Genomic DNA, 19,137 nt, shown 5'->3' with positions numbered 1-19,137 from the left:
CATCTGATCAGAGCTGATGGAGCCATGAGACTGAACCAAAACTGTAAAGTAGCTAACCATAAACCCAAAACAATGAGCTGAAAGACACTAAAGCCTCATATAGCTCAGGGGAACTGCAGGGTTCGGTGATTATTCTCTGTAGATTTGTCACTACAAGCAACCCTTTAACATTTACATTGTAACCTGATGCATTATTAATTAAAAATATTGCAGCTTTAAATAGAAGGTGAGAATAGTTAATTGTCAGAGATGATGAAGTACATGAAAGAAACATTTTTAAATCACAGGATTCCCAATTCTACTTGAACTATAACTAATGTAAATCTAAACTGAAACCTAAATATGACCTGCAGTGTCATGACACTGCCTGGCGAGACTCCATATTGTATATTCAGTTAAAGTATAAATTGACTTTGACGTACAGCATGTTTTTCACAAGCACAAGGTCAAATTCTTGAGCTCTGCACACATGCTGACATCCGCTCAACTTGGCGCTCTGCAAAACACAAGCCAGAAACCACCTGTCATCTGATCCCCCTGTCAGACAATAAGCCTGTAAAAATTCCCAAATTTCCATTGCCAGGCTGATTAAAAACTTAAATTACCTGTTCTCCTCATACCGCCGAGATGAAACAAGATAAATGACCCTTGCTGTCATTTGCAAGGTAAACATATCATTTTGTGCATGATTTCCTCCTGCCTGCAGCCAGTGGATGCCGCAGGTCTTTAGTGAGGAGATGACTAACTACCACTGACACAAGCAGGCAGACAAGCAGGGAAATGAAAAGCGCTGTGAGAAGGGTTAAGAATTAAGAACAACTCATTATTTGATGAATCCTTTCTGAGACCTGCTAATTCCACATGAATAATTTGATTCACAGGGTTTAACAAAATACTGCCTCAGCAGGTTCTGCCTGGCTGCACAACTTGCCCTTGCAGCTGTTACAAAGTGTTTTCATGACACTCATTGTCATCAAAAGAACTTGTATAGTATGAGCATTGAAGCAGGTTTAGGTTTTCAGCTTTGGAACAACATTTCACTTAAAATATCTCCATCTAAACCCTGTTTTAATACAAATAGGAAGAAAATCCTCCAGTACTGTAAGATTATTTCTTATCATTATTATCATTCCTAAACTTTCTAGAGTCAAGTGTCATTTTTCTTGATACTGATGCAGAGAGCTGCCTATGCCACACACACTTTAAAGAAACCTTCTCAAAACAAGTGTATTTGTATTGGAATATGCTTTTTAAGACTTTTTAAAAAATGCATCGCACTATTGGACTGCTACAATATGATTGACAGTAGTAAGCCAAAGAAAATTACAGTACTTTTCAAAGGGATAGTAGAAGACGTGACTCTACAAATGACATATTATGGTTGGTGTGTCAGTCAGTCAGTCAATCCATCTCTTTGGTTGAAAGGCTGAAAGATTTAACTTATTAAGTGAAATAACTTGACATCCACTAGATCACTTGGCAGAAAATATTGTACAGATATATATGGTTCCCCACACAAAGAATCCGACTGATTTTAGTGATGACCTGACTTTTCAGAAAGCACTGCCATCGGACTCACAACATGTCATGACTTTGGATGGATTGCAAAACATTTGGTACATTCATCATTCCCACAAGACGAATTGTAACAACTTTGTGATCCCTTCACTTTTCCTCTAGCACCATCATCTGCTGAAAATTTTCAGTTGTCCTATATTGTCCAAATACCTGTAAAACTGATGACATCCCCATCGATCCCCATGCTCATTAGCACTAAAAACAAAGTATAGCTGAGGCTGATAGGAGGCACGATGCTGAGGCATTATAGCTGCATCCAAAACTCCATAGTAACATGCTATTTAGTGCGCTAAAACAGTATGTGAGATTTTTTTAGTATGTCCGAAACCTGAGTATGAAACCAATAGTATATGAAGTGCATACTATTTCAGGGGAAATATTACAGTATGCAAGAACTGGACACTATGCCGGCATAAATATCCCACAATGCAACGCAGTAGTGACGACGACAATAATAACATAGCAGACAATGGTGGACAGCAATCAAGGCAGCTCTTGCGTAACATCAATAATGCCTCAATTCAAGAAAGGTTTCACTTTACTAGTTCAGACTTTATGGTTGGCACAGGTTACCATGGTTACGTGTGTCCAACCGTCAAGGAGGCCCTCAGGAAGTGATGTGGTAAAAGAAAGAAAAGAAAAGATACATACTACTGTTTATTTACACAAAAGTATGTTGAACAATAGTACACATATTGAGTATGTAGTGTATAGTGTGCAATTTCGGACACATTGCATATCTGCTAAACATCAGCAGGTTAGCTTTGTCATTGTGAGCATGTTAGCATGCTAACATTAGCATTTTGCTCTGAGTGTGTAAGAACAGCCTCACAGATCTGCTTGCATGGCTATAGACTCTACTGTGAAGTGTCATTACAGCATTATATTATTTAACTATGGATTTTAGGTGGAAAATAAGTACATTTACTCGAGTACTGTACTTAAGTTCTGTACTAAACTCTGAGGTACTTTGAGGTACTTTCCAAGGACATTTCTATTTTCTGCTACTTTATGCTTTACACTACATTTCAACTGGAAATACTGTGTTTTTCTTTGCCACTCATTCACTCACCCCTTATCACTACATTTATCTGACAGCTAGTTATTAGATTTTTTGCACTTTAAAATTTTTCATATATGATACAATATGATGACTTGTTATAGATGAAAGAACACAATAATGTGAAAAGCAATTAAAACTGCATGGTTCCACTTCAGCTAGTTACAACATAAAAATTCTGCTTACATGTCAATGCCTCAGTAATAAAAAACAATAATATATTTTATAATGCTTTGAAATACATTTTACTGATGATACTTCTGTACTTTTACGTAAGTAAAATTTTGAATGCAGGACTCTTACTTGTAATAGAGTATTTTATACTGTAGTATTACCACTTTCACGTGAAAAAAGTACACCACTGAAAAACCACTGAATTTTTGTCTTCTCTGACATGACATTTGATATTTAATAATTGGAAACACAAGGCAGGCCTGTTTTTGTGCAAAATTTGCAAAAACTTTTGTTTCCCTTTTTTATCTAGTAATAGAGGACAGCAGAAGTCAAAGAAAAACAAATTTCTAACCTTTGCACAAAGACAAGTGACTTGACTTGGTCTCTTGCAAATACTTTAAAACAGACTTCTTTGATTTGGGATAAACTTGTGTTTTTATTAATCATTTTTGACATATTGTGGTTGCAAATTAGCCTGCTTTGGAGTGTTATTTTCTTGCACAGGAATGTACTTTTTTAACACGAGGTGTGTGTAACATGAGGTGAGGCTTGCAGTCTGTCTCGCTTTGTTGCACTGCCGTCAGACAGTGGTGGTGTGTGTATGTGTGTGGGATGTGGGGGGGACTGTTCAAGCTCGTTCGTGTTTTCTTTTTGCTCGTCACCTCCCTCCCTCCTCTCAGGGTCAGGTAGCAGGCGTAACACACTTTCACACACGCTTACCCACCCTCCACCTCTCTCCCTATCTGTTCTGCCTCTCCCTCTCTCGCTCCATAACACACACATATACACTCCCACAGCCTCAAGAGAGCACACACACATGCACATGCTTCACTTCCTCCCCAGAGCCCACTTGGGTGAAGACAGCATGGGCAGCTGTGAGCTGTGAGGATGGAGAAGAGAGTGTGTGTAATCCAGACTGACTTCCACCAATACAGACCCACCATCGCTCTGCACAGCAGACCTCTGGCACACGTAAGAAACCTGCTGTCCTCTTCTCTGTGGTATTCTCTCGTTTCTTTCTCTGTGTTTCTGTCCTATTTCCTTTATTCTTCATCTCCGTACAAATGCTTCCAGTCTGCTTCTGTCTGCTTCTGTCTGTCACTGTTCTCCAGCATGTTGCATTACTGTAACAGACACCAGGGCTCCTCCTCACTGAAGGCCCACTCCTCTTAGAAAGAGGAGGTCCTCATTCAATAGGGGGCGTCAGAGTGCACAGGATCATGTGGTTACTGTGTGTACTGGTGACATGCAGTATCTATGTCTGTTAAAGTTGTCAGTTTTCTGTGTTTCTGGATAAGTATAATTCTTATACTTCCAGCTTATTGTAAATCAGTTTTATAGGATTGCAAATATGTTATGGTACTCTGTCTCTCTCTCTCTCCCACACACACACACACACACGTACACACACACATTGCAAAAGAATGCAAACACAGACAAGCATCAGACAGGGTGAAAGCACTTAAACAGTAAATTGTATCTGCTTGCCGACAGATTTGAGGTATAGCTGAGAGGAGGGTCACACACTGACCTTACAGACTAATAAATATCTGCAAGTCACTTGGTCCACTGTCCATATGGCCATGGCTATGTAAACACACTGACTTTTAAAAAGTTTTCTTTGGACATTTTGTTAATTTGACTTTTAGAAATGTTTTTATTTTTCCATTTCAATTAGCTTCCTTATCTCTTGTTTCCCTGGAGATTCTAGTGTCACATGATGATCCAACACTTACAGATTGACAGTGAGAGTTCATTCTCAATCTTGGAACAGTACAAGACCAAAACAGCAACAACAAGAAATGTAATACTAGCTTTTCCTGCAGCTCTCAACTGTGTCTCACAGCCTTCGTCAGCTGATGGAGTTTGATCAGTTGTGATGGAGATGAAGTCCTGCCCTGAACAGACACAGAGATTACAATCTCAACTCATATACTGTATGATCACATGTTATCATGTGAGATGCGATTGAACCTTGAGTTGTGATTTTTTAAAATTTTGTGTTGGACTGTTTTCAGATGCTCTTACAGTTATATATATAACTTTTTGTGAGTAAACAGCGGAAACCTAAGTGAAATCAATATTTGGCAGCTTTGCCTTTAAAACAGCAGCAGTTCTCCTCAGTACACCTGCACAGTTTTCAGGTACTTGGCAGGTCAGTTGTTCCTGCATCTTGGAGAAGTTGCCACAGTTCTTCTGTGGATTTAGGCTTCTCAGCTGCTTCTGTCTCTTCATGTAATCCCAGACTGACTCCACGATGTTGAGATCAGGGCTCTGGGGGGGCCATACCATCTGTTGCAGGACTCCTTGTTGTTATCGCTAAAGTTGGTTCTTTATGACTCTGGCTGTATGTTTTGGGTCGTTGTCATGCTGCAGAATACATTTGGGTCTGATCAGATGACTCCCTGATGGTATTGCATTATGGATAAGAATCTTTTTGCACAGTACTGTGCAATATATATTTATATATGTGTGTGTGTGATATAAAAGTGAACTTTGCATTAGAACAGACAGATTGTATTGTCTGTTTGTTCTAATCATCTGTGGCTGCATAATTTTCTTTTGTTTTCTTCTTACTTTTGTAGATGTAGGCAGTTGTCTTGTTTGAATAAACTATATTGGACTGGACAAAAGCGACTGGGGGTTCTGTGCTTACGTTCAGTCTGAGCAACATGTCACGGCCACTCAATGTGAACATAACAAGTTCTGGTCGTGCAGAAAGGAAAATTAAAATGCTTAGTGTCAGTTAACACAATGTACAAGATCAATAAAAACACACCTTGTCTGCACAGCCTTAATGTGGCAAGAGGAATGTAAGGTGTCCCCAGATGGCTACCATAGTCAGAAGCAAGAAAAACCTCAATTCCTCTACCTAAAATTTGCTAATATTTTGGCCATTTTGCTAATCTTTGTTGTGTTTTGTACAATACTGGTTAATTTCACCTCTTTAGTCCTTTACAAATAACTGATGAAACAATCTGAGAAGGGGAAATCACTTTTTGCTTTAACTCCTCACATCTTTTAGACATATACAACCCCTGACAGAGTTGGGAACCACTATGTTCAAGAATAACCTCCTTAACACTGACTTGTATCCTGTATTTCATAGACAAGTATCCAGTGTAGGTCAAACTCACTGCTGTAGAGTGCATGTCGGCTTGTTATCTCTCTATTTCAGATGTATGACTTTTTGACATTGATTACCTTCTCTCCACTGTAGACCATGATGGCTCTTTCAGTAGTCTGGTCTGATCTCTTGTTCTTGTCTCCCTCTGTGTTTTCACACCCATCCACATATGCAGCACACACACATACACACAGCTGGGTCAGCCAACAAAGACATGAAAAGCTACATGGTTTTCTCCTTTGATGATACTTCATGTGGGTCATTTTTACACTTTCAGAGAGAATACTTTGTACTTTTGTGTGTGTTTCATCTTATAATAAATTTGAAAGGTGTTAGACTGAAAGGAATCCCGGTGATTTCCAGATAATGTCATGTTTAGGTCTTTCCAGTTCAACACAACCACAGTCAGTGTTGTCTACTGTTGTCCAACTATGTCAGGTATTTCAATCAGCCCTATAAGAACAATAACCAGCACTCAAGAGAACAGAAACCGTCCACCGCTTTCATAATGTCAACAGTTATCTCTCCAGTCTAATTACCTGCCAACAATCATGTCATTGATATGATTTATGAGCTGGTATTATTGTACTGGACCTGCAGCCAGTCGACCACATGAGTGTTGGTGAACTGTGAGGTGCTTCAGTGATCAAAGGCTGGCTGTGCGTTCCTCCATGACCTGGATCCAGAGTTCAGCCAGAGGCCATGCTTCACCCTGCAGTCCATTCACCTGGAAGCACTTTTTAGTTATACAGTACACACACTGTTGTTCTGCACAAATGCAGAACAGTGACTGAACAGAAACAAGAACACACAGAGTGTTTGATGTGAAGTACCAGAAATTAAAGCAGTTTCAGACTTCAGCTCTGAATCAGTAGTCACAGGTCAACCTGCAACATCTTTAAGCAGTTTAGACCTGGAGATGTAGAAATGCTGATGAAAATATTAACTTCTGCAACTTCTGACAGTTGTGCCACCTGCAGGAGATGACTTTTGCTGCTTTGAATTATACTTTTTTGAAGCTGCTGTTTGTGTCTCTTGAACTTTGAGCCCAAAAATGATAACCTCACAATACGTGTCCAACCAATGGGGTTCTGCTGAGAGGCAGAAGTTATAATAATGACAGAGAAGAATGGAAGAAGATTTCATTTTGAGCATCTGTAAACTCCCAACTTTATATAACCCTACTCTTGGGGTATATAATATTAAGCTGTTAGCTGTGTTGCACTATCAACTTTTATATAAGGTTCTTTGCTGGAATATATAGTGCCCAACAAAAGAGGCATGGTTTGTAGAGACAGCAGTCGATGGAACAAATACATATGTAGAAAAACTGTGTTAACTTATTGTCCAGTGAGCAACAGAGTTAGCTGTCTGACTGAAAGTTGCAAGCTGGCAGGGAGAGCTATCAAGACTGGATGGCACTGGCATTTTCCTGGCTGGCTTTTTGGTTAGTGGTTAGCTAGGCAGCTACAGCTAGCCGTACAGTTGTTCACCAACTAGCTGTGCAAATAGTTGCTTTGTCACAAAGGTTGTCATCTGTTTCACAAGGGTGTGCTGATGGACTTTACTATGAAACTTAAACTTAAAATTGTAGCTGTAACACTCATTGCCTGCAGGTCGCGGATGTCTGCAGGTCTACACTATGGATGTATTATAAAAGCTGGATAGGGCTCCATTACTCAGCCTTGCAGCAAGTTTTTTCTAGTCGTCTCTCGCGGTATTGCAGTGAGGGCCCTCCAAAATGCATTTTCCCCATAGACCATCATTGTAAAGAGACAAATCCTCAGTTTGAGGTGTCCTGTAAATCTGTTTACAGGACACCTCAAACTGCAAACAAGGTCAATTATGACTCTTTCTATTATGAATTTTCAATCCTTGGAGGTTTTATATTTGTAAAACTTTCCTAGAGCAGAGAAAAGTGAGTTAAAAATCTGTGACGATGTAAAGTCTGTTGCCGAGCGGGAACTCTCTGGCGGGGCCAGCGGACAAAACACCACCGCATATATTCAGTGGGCCACACAGCACGGAAGTAAACCCAAATGCTCCAAAAATCCAAGATGCCGATGGTCAAAATGCCAAACTCGAGGCTTCAAAACAGGAGTCCACCATGGATATATAAAGAGAACTGGATACAGCATTAGAGGCAGGGGCCTATTCATTCCAATGAAAGTTGCTCAGTGGCACTTGAAGCCAACAAAGCCACTTCCTGAAAACATACTGCGTGCGCTCATTGCACCCATGGTGCATGCTCACTAGAGACTTCTGCCGGCCAAGAAATCTAACTTCCGGTTCAGCCCTTCTGCTGATTTGAATGGGAATAAAACTAATTGGCTCTTCTAGATTTTTGAAATATGATCGGACTGAACAGATCAAATTCTGATACCCCGCAAATGAAAATTTTGCAGGGGTTGTGACGCTCAAAAAAATGTATCTGATTTACAGACGTCTCTTTCACAGTGTAAGTCTATGGGAAAAAGTCTTTTTGTGCCCAAAAGCATAACGTGACGTTGTAATTACACGGTTTGGCCACTATGTCGAATTGGCTTCAAAGCCCGGTGCTTCCCGTATCCAGTTCTCTTCTTATATCCATGGAGTCCACCAGTCCACCACAAACCAATGGGTGATGTCACGGTGGCTTAATTCCATTATTTTTTTCACAGTCTATGGTTTGGACGTTTGTAAGAAACTATCCAGTTCTATAAGCATCTAAAAACACATAAATAATGTCATCAGATTAAAGTTAAATCTCACACTATATATATATATATATATATATATATATATATATATATATATATATATAAACACAGCCTTAAAAATTACCAACAAGCAAAACCCAACTCAAAAAATATAGCACTTTTTTTGTAATTCCGTGTTTATTGATTTGGAGAGCAACCAATCATTGAACATAAGAAAATCCTATTGCCCACCCAATCCCCTATCAACCCCACACAACTGATCATTCTAAGTTTGACAAAGGCAGTATTTAGTGCTATTGTATTACACTGTACAGGCTGTTCTATTTTCCTGGTCAGTGAGAGTATATTGAGCATCACTTACTCTGCTATCCAAGCTTGCCAGTAAACTAACTTGTACTGGAAAATCTCTCACTCTGTGAGTCTTCACTGAGGTTTAGCTAAACCAATAAGAGGATTTCTTCCTCCATGGCAGATCTGCCTCTGAAAAATGTCCAAATCAAACTACAGTCTGCAAGCACTTTGTTGGTATAGAGCTTTGAAGCAGGGTCCAGACTTTGCAAGGTTGTGGTATTACCATCACGTTTTCATTTTATTTGTTTAAAAGTAGTTTGGCATGTTAAATGTTAAATGTTTGAGTGGTGCGAATGTTGCCTGGGATAATGTGCACTGGATCTGAGGCTGTAGCCAGTGGCATCTGAACCTTGCTGCAGGTGTGAATAAGAGTTGAGATGGTGAACAGCTGTTCAAATAAAAGAAAAGGACAGAGATCATGGGATTAATATCCCAGTTGCCTCCACTCAGACTAGGAATGTTAGGAATCAGAGGAAGAGGGGGATTACTTGGGAAATTGTTGCATTGTCTAGGAAAAATGTGAAAAAACTTGTCATTAGAAACTGTTTTCACAGGGCCATGAATTAGATGGAAAGTTGTAAAGTTTGTTTTACTGGGAGGAAAGGTGCAGTGTGTCTGATTTGTGCTACAGGTTTGATCGAACAAACATTTCTGAGCTTCAAGTCAAAACATGAAAACTTTGCAAAAGTGTAACTCGCATTCATCATGCAAGGAGGATTTTGCTGCAACAAAGAGAGTATTTAATTTTGGTTTGCTGGTGCATTCTCAACAATAGCAACGGCTTAAGATGTTGAGCCCTGTGATCATGCTAAAGGTGAACCATTGATGTGTCACATTTATCTTCCTCTGCTTTTTTGGCATTGCTGTGCAGATTGATGTTGAGTGCGGTGGTAAATCCTGCACTGACAGGTAAATATATTGTGTGTTGAAACTGACTATAGGCAAAGGAAGTTCAGGTGTGTCAGCAGGCATATCCTCGTGGCAGTTAAAACACACAAATGTCCTAAATCTTATTTGGACAACATGGCAATTACCGGCGCACACTTAAGAAAGATGATACCCCATTTCCCTGTCTAATTTCCCACTGACAAACTGTACAGTTTGTCAGTTTTGAGAGGTAAACTCACTGTCGGGGTTCAGAGAGCTGAGCTAATGACAGCTCTTTTCCAAAAGATACAGCGCTCAAGCAGCAACAGGTTTTTCTATGTGTCTGTGTGTGTGTGTGTGTGTGTGTGTGTGTGTGTGTGTTTGTGTGTGTGTATCTTCTGCCTGTCTTTCTGTAGCACAGCTTTCCCTTTTAAAACTCTTCTTCTTCAGATCTCACTGTGGAAAATCAGCTCACATCTGTTTTTCCAGGGAAGGAAACTAAAATGACTTGTAGAATCTTGTTTGGTGTGGAGAGAAAATAAAAGAAGACTGATGACTCTGGCATGAGGTGTAAATACACAAAATTGACAAATTGCTCTCTGCAAAACACATTAGTTGTTTTGGATAGTGTGTTCATGTTGAGGTCATTTGTTGTGTGTGATGCATTAAATTTGGGTGTTCATGGCCATTGCAAGACCTTGACTAAGAAGACAACACAGAGATCCTGCTGACATTACTACCTATATCATAGAAATAACATTATTCTTCCTAATCAGTACAATGTCTGTGTTTATGCCAATGACACAATTTTCTCTGGTTCTTACTCACCTTCAGTCTGTCTTTGAGGCTTTCCAGATATCCCTTCTCAATCATACACTTGTTTTAAATGCAGATAATACCAAGTAAATGGTATTCTCAACATCTACTTGTGTCTCTCTCTCATTAAAACTTTAATTGGTATCCATATCACTCTTACTGTCTTATTGGAATACTTAGGAATTTGGGTTGACAGTAGACAAGGCTTTCTGTAAAAAATGTAACCTGTCTGTTGCAGCTGGAAAAGACAACATGAATCAAAAGTTGTGGGCCATCTGATATTTTTATGACTCTTGTAATTGTTTTTATTAATTCTTGTTGCTTGATTGTCGGTTGTCTGGCTTTATATGCGTTGTTTCTTGCATGCTGTTATATGGTCTGACTATGAATGCTTCTTGCTCTTAGGTCTGTGTTGAAAATGAGATGTATGTTGATCTTAATCATCCTGTGACTCTGAATACTACTAAGTTTAAGTTGATTTAAAACCCCATTTGATGCATGGTTTCATTTTTTTATATTTCTATATTCCATAGAAACAAATCAAACAATGAAATCACCATTAGATGTCTTGGATATTATGATGGGGAGACAAGGCAGTTTTTTCTTATGATGAGCTGAATTCCTGTGTAAAACTCTAGATTTGGTTTATGTCACAGTGTGTACAGAACATTATTGTGTTTACATCAGTCTGTCAGGGGTTGACCGCCCTCTGTTTAGCCTGTGAGTCTGGTTCTATGTGGTCTGGTCAACTGGTGAGGTGCTGCTGAAAGGGAGTAGGACACAGACCAGTTCTCCCCTGCAATAAAGTGCAGCCTTTGCACATACCAACAACATCTTTACAATACAGCTAAAATCTGCCAGGTGAACTCCACCTTTGATTTTCGGCCTCTGTACCATGTAGTGTAGTGATGTAGTGAATGTCATAGTGTTTGTTTTAACTGGCTGGAAGTGCCAGAGTGGTGGGGTTAACTGCTTAAGGAGTGCTTTTGATTTCATAAAACACATCACATGTCTTTCAGACTATACATGATTGCTGAAATGTTTCTGAATTATTTGTCTTGTCCTATTTGGCAAACCACAGTCATCTGGTATCAACTATAAGGTTTAGGTTATAATAAACCATGAACATATTTGAAAAGATTATACAGCCCAGGCCTTTTATTACAGTAACTGTACCTGGAGTTCTGCAACAAAGCACTGAAAAAGATTAGGGGTCTGTTTGCTGCCATTGTCTCATTAGCTATTGCTGGTCCTGTTTACATCTTTTTAAGACGTGTTATGTTACATCAAAAAAAAAATCTTTTTGAAAAATGGTGTTCATCCCTTCAGAAGATTTCCAGAGACTTGTAGAATCAATGCCAAGGATGAGGAACACCATTCTTCCCAAAGATATTCCCTCATTTAGTGTTCTGATGATGGCGGTGGAGAGCGCTGTCTAACACCTCAGTCCAAAATCTCCCATAGGTGTTCAATTGGGTTGAGATCTGGTGACTGTGAAGGCCATAGCATATGATTCTCATCATTTTCATACTCATCAAACTATTCAGTGACCCCTGGTGCCCTGTGAAATGGGGCATTGTCATTCTGGAAGAGACCACTCCCATCAGGATAGAAATGTTTCATCATAGGATAAAGGTGATTCCCTCTAAGGGGACAAGTGGACCCAAACCATGCCAGCAAAATGCCCCCCACCGCATAACAGAGCCACCAGATCCCCTCACTATAAGGGTTAAGCATTCAGACCTGTACCAGTTTTTCCTTTAATTTGTCACAGGTCTGTATATCAGACTAACAATGATTTTTTTTTTTAAACTGTTTTTTTTTTTGTGTTTAGTTAGTGCTAGTGGAGAGCTAGTGGTTTTTTCATTAAGCATAAAATGACCCGTGTTTACAGCAGCATGATTTGCTATCAGCCACAGTGTCTTTTTTGATACTATCACTGGGGGTTGCCAAAATGTTGAAATTCTAATGCATGGCTTTAAAGCTGCACAATCAATGTTTTTATACTAGCAATGGGACAAATGACTTGTAGTGACACAGCCACAGAGAATTAACACATAACCCAGCAGTTTCCCTCAGCCTTACAGAGTTTTTTCAGCTATTTGTTTTACAGACTTTATTCAGTCTCACCGCTCTCATCAGCGTCATCCCTAGCCACAGCAAGTAGCTGTTTAGATAAAAAAGCTCTGATATATCCACTGTATGCTAAACTGCTAGCCACTAGCATGGTGAACATAGTGGAGCATTTAGCTGCTAAAAGTCAAATATTTCCCCCAGGAGTTGGAGGAGACCAAACTAGAGCTAAAAGAACAACTTTTTGGGCTGATAATATGTCAGTGTTATGTTTCCAACTTGTTGTGCTACCCTGAAGTGACCAAAAAAATGTATGCAGCTTTAAGTGTGATGATTTGTTGGATTGTGGAGTCCAACTTTGAGAGGCGCTGCTACTACTAAAATGCAACAAGTGTGAGATATAGGGTTACTTGTAAATATATCAATTTTACATTGATATATCTATGTTGAAGTACCACATGTTGCGTCTTTAAAGTGCTTCTCACCTGCCTGGCCTGCGGTAGCAAATATCGGTCCACAATTCAGTGCCAACAGAGAGAAACATTAGATAGTTTGAAAATGCTTTATTGAGAAAGGACCAGCAGGAGGTCAGTCTGGAGAGAGGGGAGGAAATGTGGGCACATGTGCGTCTGTTCATACATGCATGTAGATGTCTCGCAGAGGACAAAGCACATCGACAGAGGCAGTAGAGTGTTGGTGAGTGTGTGTCAGATGTGGATGGAGGAGAGAGGGGAAAGAGAGGGGCTACAATTCAGACTCCAGACAGAAGTAAAAAAAGTAAGAGCGAGCCAGCCAGCCAAGCTGAAATATCAGGCTTTCTACTGTGAGTGTGTGTATGTGTGTGTGTGAATTTCTGCATGTGTGTGAGCTTATATTCCAGGTCGGATCTCTGTCATTGCAGCAGCACATTCACACACAGGAGACAGGGATGAGGGAGAGAGAGGAGCTGAGGAGAGCCATAGAGCAGAGTGACCGACTCCTCTCAAAAGTCCGCGAGCTAGAGGAGCAGAACACCCAACTTAACAAGGAAAAGAATGAGGTGGCCACTAAATACCGAGCTGTAAGTCTGCTGCTCTGCTCTGCTGCATCTCCCTCTTTGCTTCTCCTTCTCTCTTTCATTTTTCCCCTTTAAAAAAAAGTTGTTCCTCTTTTGTTTCACTAACTTGATACTTAAGAACTCACATGATTTGCGATTAGGTCTGAATTTCTGCTCGATAAGGGATTTTGAACGTGGTCATTATACCAACCCCGGGTGGATGAAATTAAGTGGATAATGATACCCTAGCAGAGGGAAGAGAGATGCAGCCACTATGGCAGTCACTGCGTTCGAGCTTGTTTTCATGCCTCCTTTCTCTTTGTGGGTTTTTACTGCTGTGTTGACCATTTTCCAGCTGATGGTTTTATTGTGAGAGTATGTACAGAGTGTATTTTCCTGAGAATGCTGTCATAGTGCTTTGAGGCACCATGCTGTTTCCTGGCCTGAGGCTTACTGTTTGACTGATTGGTTTACTGCGAGAAGGACTGTTTGAGTGGCACATCCCCTTGCATTGCCACAAGTCTGTGTGTGAATAAGTTATTGTGAGAAATACAAACCTTCATTCTCATGTAGAAGTATTCAGTGTATAAATACATGTAAATACAAATCAGGCTGCCACTGACATTTGAGAACAATTGCAAAACAATACAGTGTGTAAGATTTAGGGGGATCCACTGGTAGAAATGGAATATAATATTCATTAGTATGTTTTCATTAGTGTATTATCACCTGAAAATAAGAATCATTGTGTTTTTGTTACCTAAGAATGAGCCCTTTATATCTACATTGGGAGCGGGTCCTCTTCCACAGAGCCCACCAATGTTACACCACCATGTTTCTACAGTAGCCCAGAATGGACAAACCAAACACTGGCTCCAGAGAGGGCCTTTCACGTTTTTTGTAGCCACAGGCTTGGAAGGGGAGAGGTAGAGGGGGGAGGGGTATTCAGTTGATTGCAATCTGCAACCTCACCACTAGATGTCACTAAATCCTACACACTGGTCCTTTAAAGCTGCGCTAATATTTTTATATAAACAATAAATCAAATGACTATGTGTAATGTGAATGGAGTTGCTCTTATTGACCAACCCATGGAGAATTATCACCCAACTCTGCAGTTCCCCTCAGCTCTACAGAGCTTAACATCTTTCAGCTCAGTGTTTTGGTTTTACAGCCCACAACTTTACTGTTTTGATTCACTCTCACGGCCGTCATCAAAATCGTTTCCCACCGCAGCAGGCAGCTATTTTAGTGAAAAAGTTCTCAAAAACCCATTGTACTCTACCTGCCTACCACCAAATAACAGGCAGACAAAGTTAGTGCCTAGCTGAACAGCCAGATAGACCAAAACTGAGCTAAAGTAAATGTAAATATTGGACTATTGATAACATTGCTCCATATTGCTCAGATTGTTTGCTACAATAAACATATAAGGTGATAATATGTTAATGTTTTCAGCTTTTTCCCCACTGACCCCAAGTAGCTTTAAAGTACTGTTCTTGCTGCTGCTTATGACTTAAAGTAACATTTACTGAAAACTAGGTGTTTTGAGAAACTACTAAGCCTTTTAAAAAATTATATATTTGTGACCTGGTTTAAAAGATTAGAAGAACCAATGGAGAGGTCCACTCACTAGCTTTCAGAGCTTTCAACTACATCTCATGGCTTTCATTCAACAGAACTCCAGTCACTAAGTTGTTACCTGAGCCAGCTCCATTTTCTGAATGGAGACTGTAAATTGTGGTTAAAAGGTCTGAAAGGTAGTAAGTTGACCTTTTACCTTACATTTCTTTGTAACATACTTTTCAGAAAGGTCAAGTATGAACTTGCTCAAAAAATAATAATAATAATAGCAACAGCTTATGTTTTAATATAAAACCATAAATAGACATGGCCATCTAACCATATAACTTATTGTTACAATTAAAGCACAAATGGATTTTGAGAATGAATTATTGTATAAAAGTACACCAATCTCATCAACATATTTCTCTGTTCAGAGCAGAGAAAAGCATTGGAACCTTCACTAAATTAAACCAGGTAGATCCCTTTTTGCCAAAATGAAAATCTGTCTCTTGGTGTGTACATTTTACTGTCCCTTGGAAGTGAAGAATTAAAACTTATAAGTGAATATTCTAAATGGCAGTGACTGAGTGCTTCATTCAGAGACTCATTAAAATGCTTATCAATTTGGTAATCCTTGGTATAGCACAGAGAGACCAAGCAGATTAGTGAGCACTGGCAAGCTGTGATCAGTTTACTGACGTCATGCTACTGTATTTCTGTAATTCTGTAGACCAAACAATTTTCACACTGTGACCTCTCACATTGCATATAGCGCAGCTTTAAGATAACCTCAATTTTGATGCCAGCAATCGTCCTGTTTGAGTGATAATCTCCTTTTTTCAAAAGTGGGTGGATGTCCAATTTCAGAGCAAAGCTCTCCTGGAGGCAGAGAATTTAGTGTGAGAGTGTTGAGCGGCACTGCAGTTGCCAATGTTTGTGGAAAGAGCTCCAGGGTTGCCCACACGATTTGGTCATTACTGTTGCTGAGTGCCTTAGCAGACTCTTCAGATGACTTTGATGGAACACATCGTAAACCGCCTTGAAAAGATGGACTGCAGTTGTTGTCACAGTTTTTTACTGCTGTCTGGATATGACAAACTCATGTGTCACTGCTGATCTTTGTCTGTATGTGCCTTTGAATACTGTAATCTTTAGCAGGTATCATCTGCACAGTCTGTCAAATCATTGCGGTAGTAAATTAAGGGATTAATCAGAAAACCTTAAACTAAAGTTGGCCTCAAAATGTATTAATCTGGGTTCAAGTTGGTTCGAGATCCCCGCTACTCTGTTTTTTCCTCTACAGTCCACAGTCTTCCAGATAGCTCTTTTATTAAGTCTTTTATTTAAGTGTTAAGTCTATAACCTCTCACTCTTTTTTTAATCACCCCTTTACAGACAAAAATAACATTTTTTATTGATATCTCCAGCTGTGTCTTTTCTTCACCACTAAGATTAGCCAACCATAAATAATGAAGTTAATCTGTAGAGGAGACAGATCAGCCAGCATTATTCATACCTTGGAGCCCTTCTGATTTGACTGCAGTGGGAAATGTGACCCCTTGTCAGAGCTATTTAGTGCTGCTGCTGCTGCTGCCTGTAGGAAGCCTTCCAGTTTTCCAGGGGAAGTTTGTCCCTCTCCTTATTATCCCATTGTTTGCTGAGGCTTGAGGGACACCTCATACATCTTTCATCAGGGGTACGATGAATTCCTGCTTCTTAATCAACCTGAATGAACAACTACCTGATCTAACAGACTGATATTCTTTTGAAGTACTTTTTAAATTCTTGAAAAGTACTTGATTGCTAAGAAACCATCCTCTCCAAAAAGAGAAAGAAACTTTTCCACATTGCTATTCTCAGTCTTTGATTAATATTCAGCTATAATGATCCAATACAGGCTATGAAGGCTTTACTATTTTTTTGTGCTGTTATGTAGGTCCGTACGTGTCTGATTCACTGGAAGCGTCTTTATGATTCCAATTTGATAATTCCAGAATAATAAGTTTATAATTAGCATGACATAATAAGACTAAGAGTCTATAGCCATGATACCAGCACTGTAAGGCTATACTTAGGCACAGTGGTGCTTTAAGCTGAATGCTAACTCTACTATGGCAACACCCTCACAATGGCAATGCTAACACTCTCATGTTTGCAGGTATAATGTTTATGTTCACCACCTTAGTTTAGAATGTTAGCATGCTAACATTTGCTAATTATCACTCTAACACAGTAGTAGTAGTCCTGGTAAAGTACAGTTGATGCTGATGGGAATGTCATTACTCAGGGGGTTTTGGTCACAAAACAGTGTGGCAAAATTTTGACCTATATATAATCATAACTTCATTTATATAGCACCTCTCAAAAAGTCACAAAAGTGCTTTACAATAAAATCAGATAATACAAGTAAATAGGATCCAAAACATAAGATATAGACAAGATAAAATAATTTAAATAGTACAACAAATACCATCAGTTAATAAAAAGACATAAGATCAAGTGAGTCTTGAGAAGAGATTTAAAAGAAGATACTGAGTTTGCGTGCCTGAGATCTCCAGGTACGGAGTTCTACAGCTGAGGGGCCAGCAAAGACCTCTAGTGACAAGTCGAGATTTTGGAACCATTAGAAGGGCCCTGCTGGAGGATCTCAAGCAACGATCAGGCTCATAGGGAGTTAGAAGATCACAGATATAGGCAGGACCCTGACCATTCAAGGCTTTAAAAACAGGCAGTAAAAGTCTTAAAATCACTTCTAAAACTCACAGGTAACCAGTGAAGGGCAGCAAAGATTGGTGTAATGTGGTTGCTTCCCTTGGTATGTGTTAAAAGCCTGACAGTAGTGTTTTTTATCAACTGCAGTCTTTGGATGTTTTCACCTGCTGATACCAGAATAAAGTGCATTGCAGTAGTCAAGTCTGGAAGAGATAAGAGCATGGATGACCTTTTCTAAGTCAGGAGAGGAAAGGAACGACCTGATCTTGGTTAGCTGTCTCAGTTGAGCAAAGCAAGACTGGAACACTTTGGTCACCTGAACATCAAAAGACAACTCCGAGTCAAAAATAACCCCTAGGTTGCGGGCCTCTTTTCGAACATTATTAGATGAGGCACCCAGGCTAGAGGAGAGATTGTTAATGCTGCTAGTGCTGGGGCCAGAGCGGGTAATTATAATCACTTCTGATGTGGAGTCATTTAACTGCAGGACATTTTTGGACATCCAGTTTTTAATTTCAGCAAGGCAGGACATAATACGAAAAACAATGGTGGTACCAGGCTTTAACAGGACATACAATAAGAATAGAGTGGACCCAATAAATAAGAGGGGACCCAATAAAGAGAGGAGCACAAGACGAAGATGCATCTCCAAGCATTGTAGAGAAGGACCTGTTCAACAGTTAGGAGATGAACCAATCCAGAGCAACATCACTGATGCCAACATAGTTCTTCAGACGGTTGATTAAGACATTATGGTCCACTGTGTCAAAGGCTGAGCTAAGGTCAAGGAGAATTACAATAGAGTATAGACCTGTGATGGCACTAGATGTAAAGTTAAGGGGCCACCAAATTGTTGAGACATTTCACTCAAAGCCACAAATGTCAATCTCATAGTGGTGCTGGAGGAAAAGTCAGTGGATCACCAAAGTCAGTAGGATTCATCCTCTGGGGACCATGAATGTCTTTACAAAAATGAATGGGTATTTGATAGTTGTCAAAACCAAAAATGTCAACCTCATGGTAGTGGTCTGGACCAAAGATGTGGACTGACTGACCGATAGACCAACATTACCATCCT

The 19,137-nt window shown here is 39.7% G+C and overlaps 1 protein-coding gene across 3 annotated transcripts in view; it reads left to right on the top strand.

Moving 5' to 3' along the window:
• The first annotated feature begins 3,594 nt into the window (after nt 1-3,594).
• The window catches only part of LOC122970787 (putative uncharacterized protein MYH16), a 59,697-nt gene continuing 44,154 nt past the window's right edge, over nt 3,595-19,137 (top strand). For 2 of the 3 annotated variants that reach the window (XM_044337035.1, XM_044337034.1), the window contains exon 1: nt 13,659-13,805. In XM_044337035.1, coding sequence (XP_044192970.1) covers nt 13,674-13,805 — 132 coding nt within the window. In that variant the 5' untranslated portion in view covers nt 13,659-13,673. Of the gene's footprint in view, nt 3,785-13,658; nt 13,806-19,137 lie in introns of those variants that run through there. The other variant, XM_044337038.1, reaches the window with a different exon arrangement.

The sequence above is a fragment of the Thunnus albacares genome, chromosome 20 (genome assembly GCF_914725855.1).
Source record: "Thunnus albacares chromosome 20, fThuAlb1.1, whole genome shotgun sequence".
NCBI classification, from domain to species: Eukaryota; Metazoa; Chordata; class Actinopteri; order Scombriformes; family Scombridae; genus Thunnus; species Thunnus albacares.
Note: the sequence above shows the minus strand (reverse complement) of the source record. Positions and strands in the feature narration are given on the sequence as shown.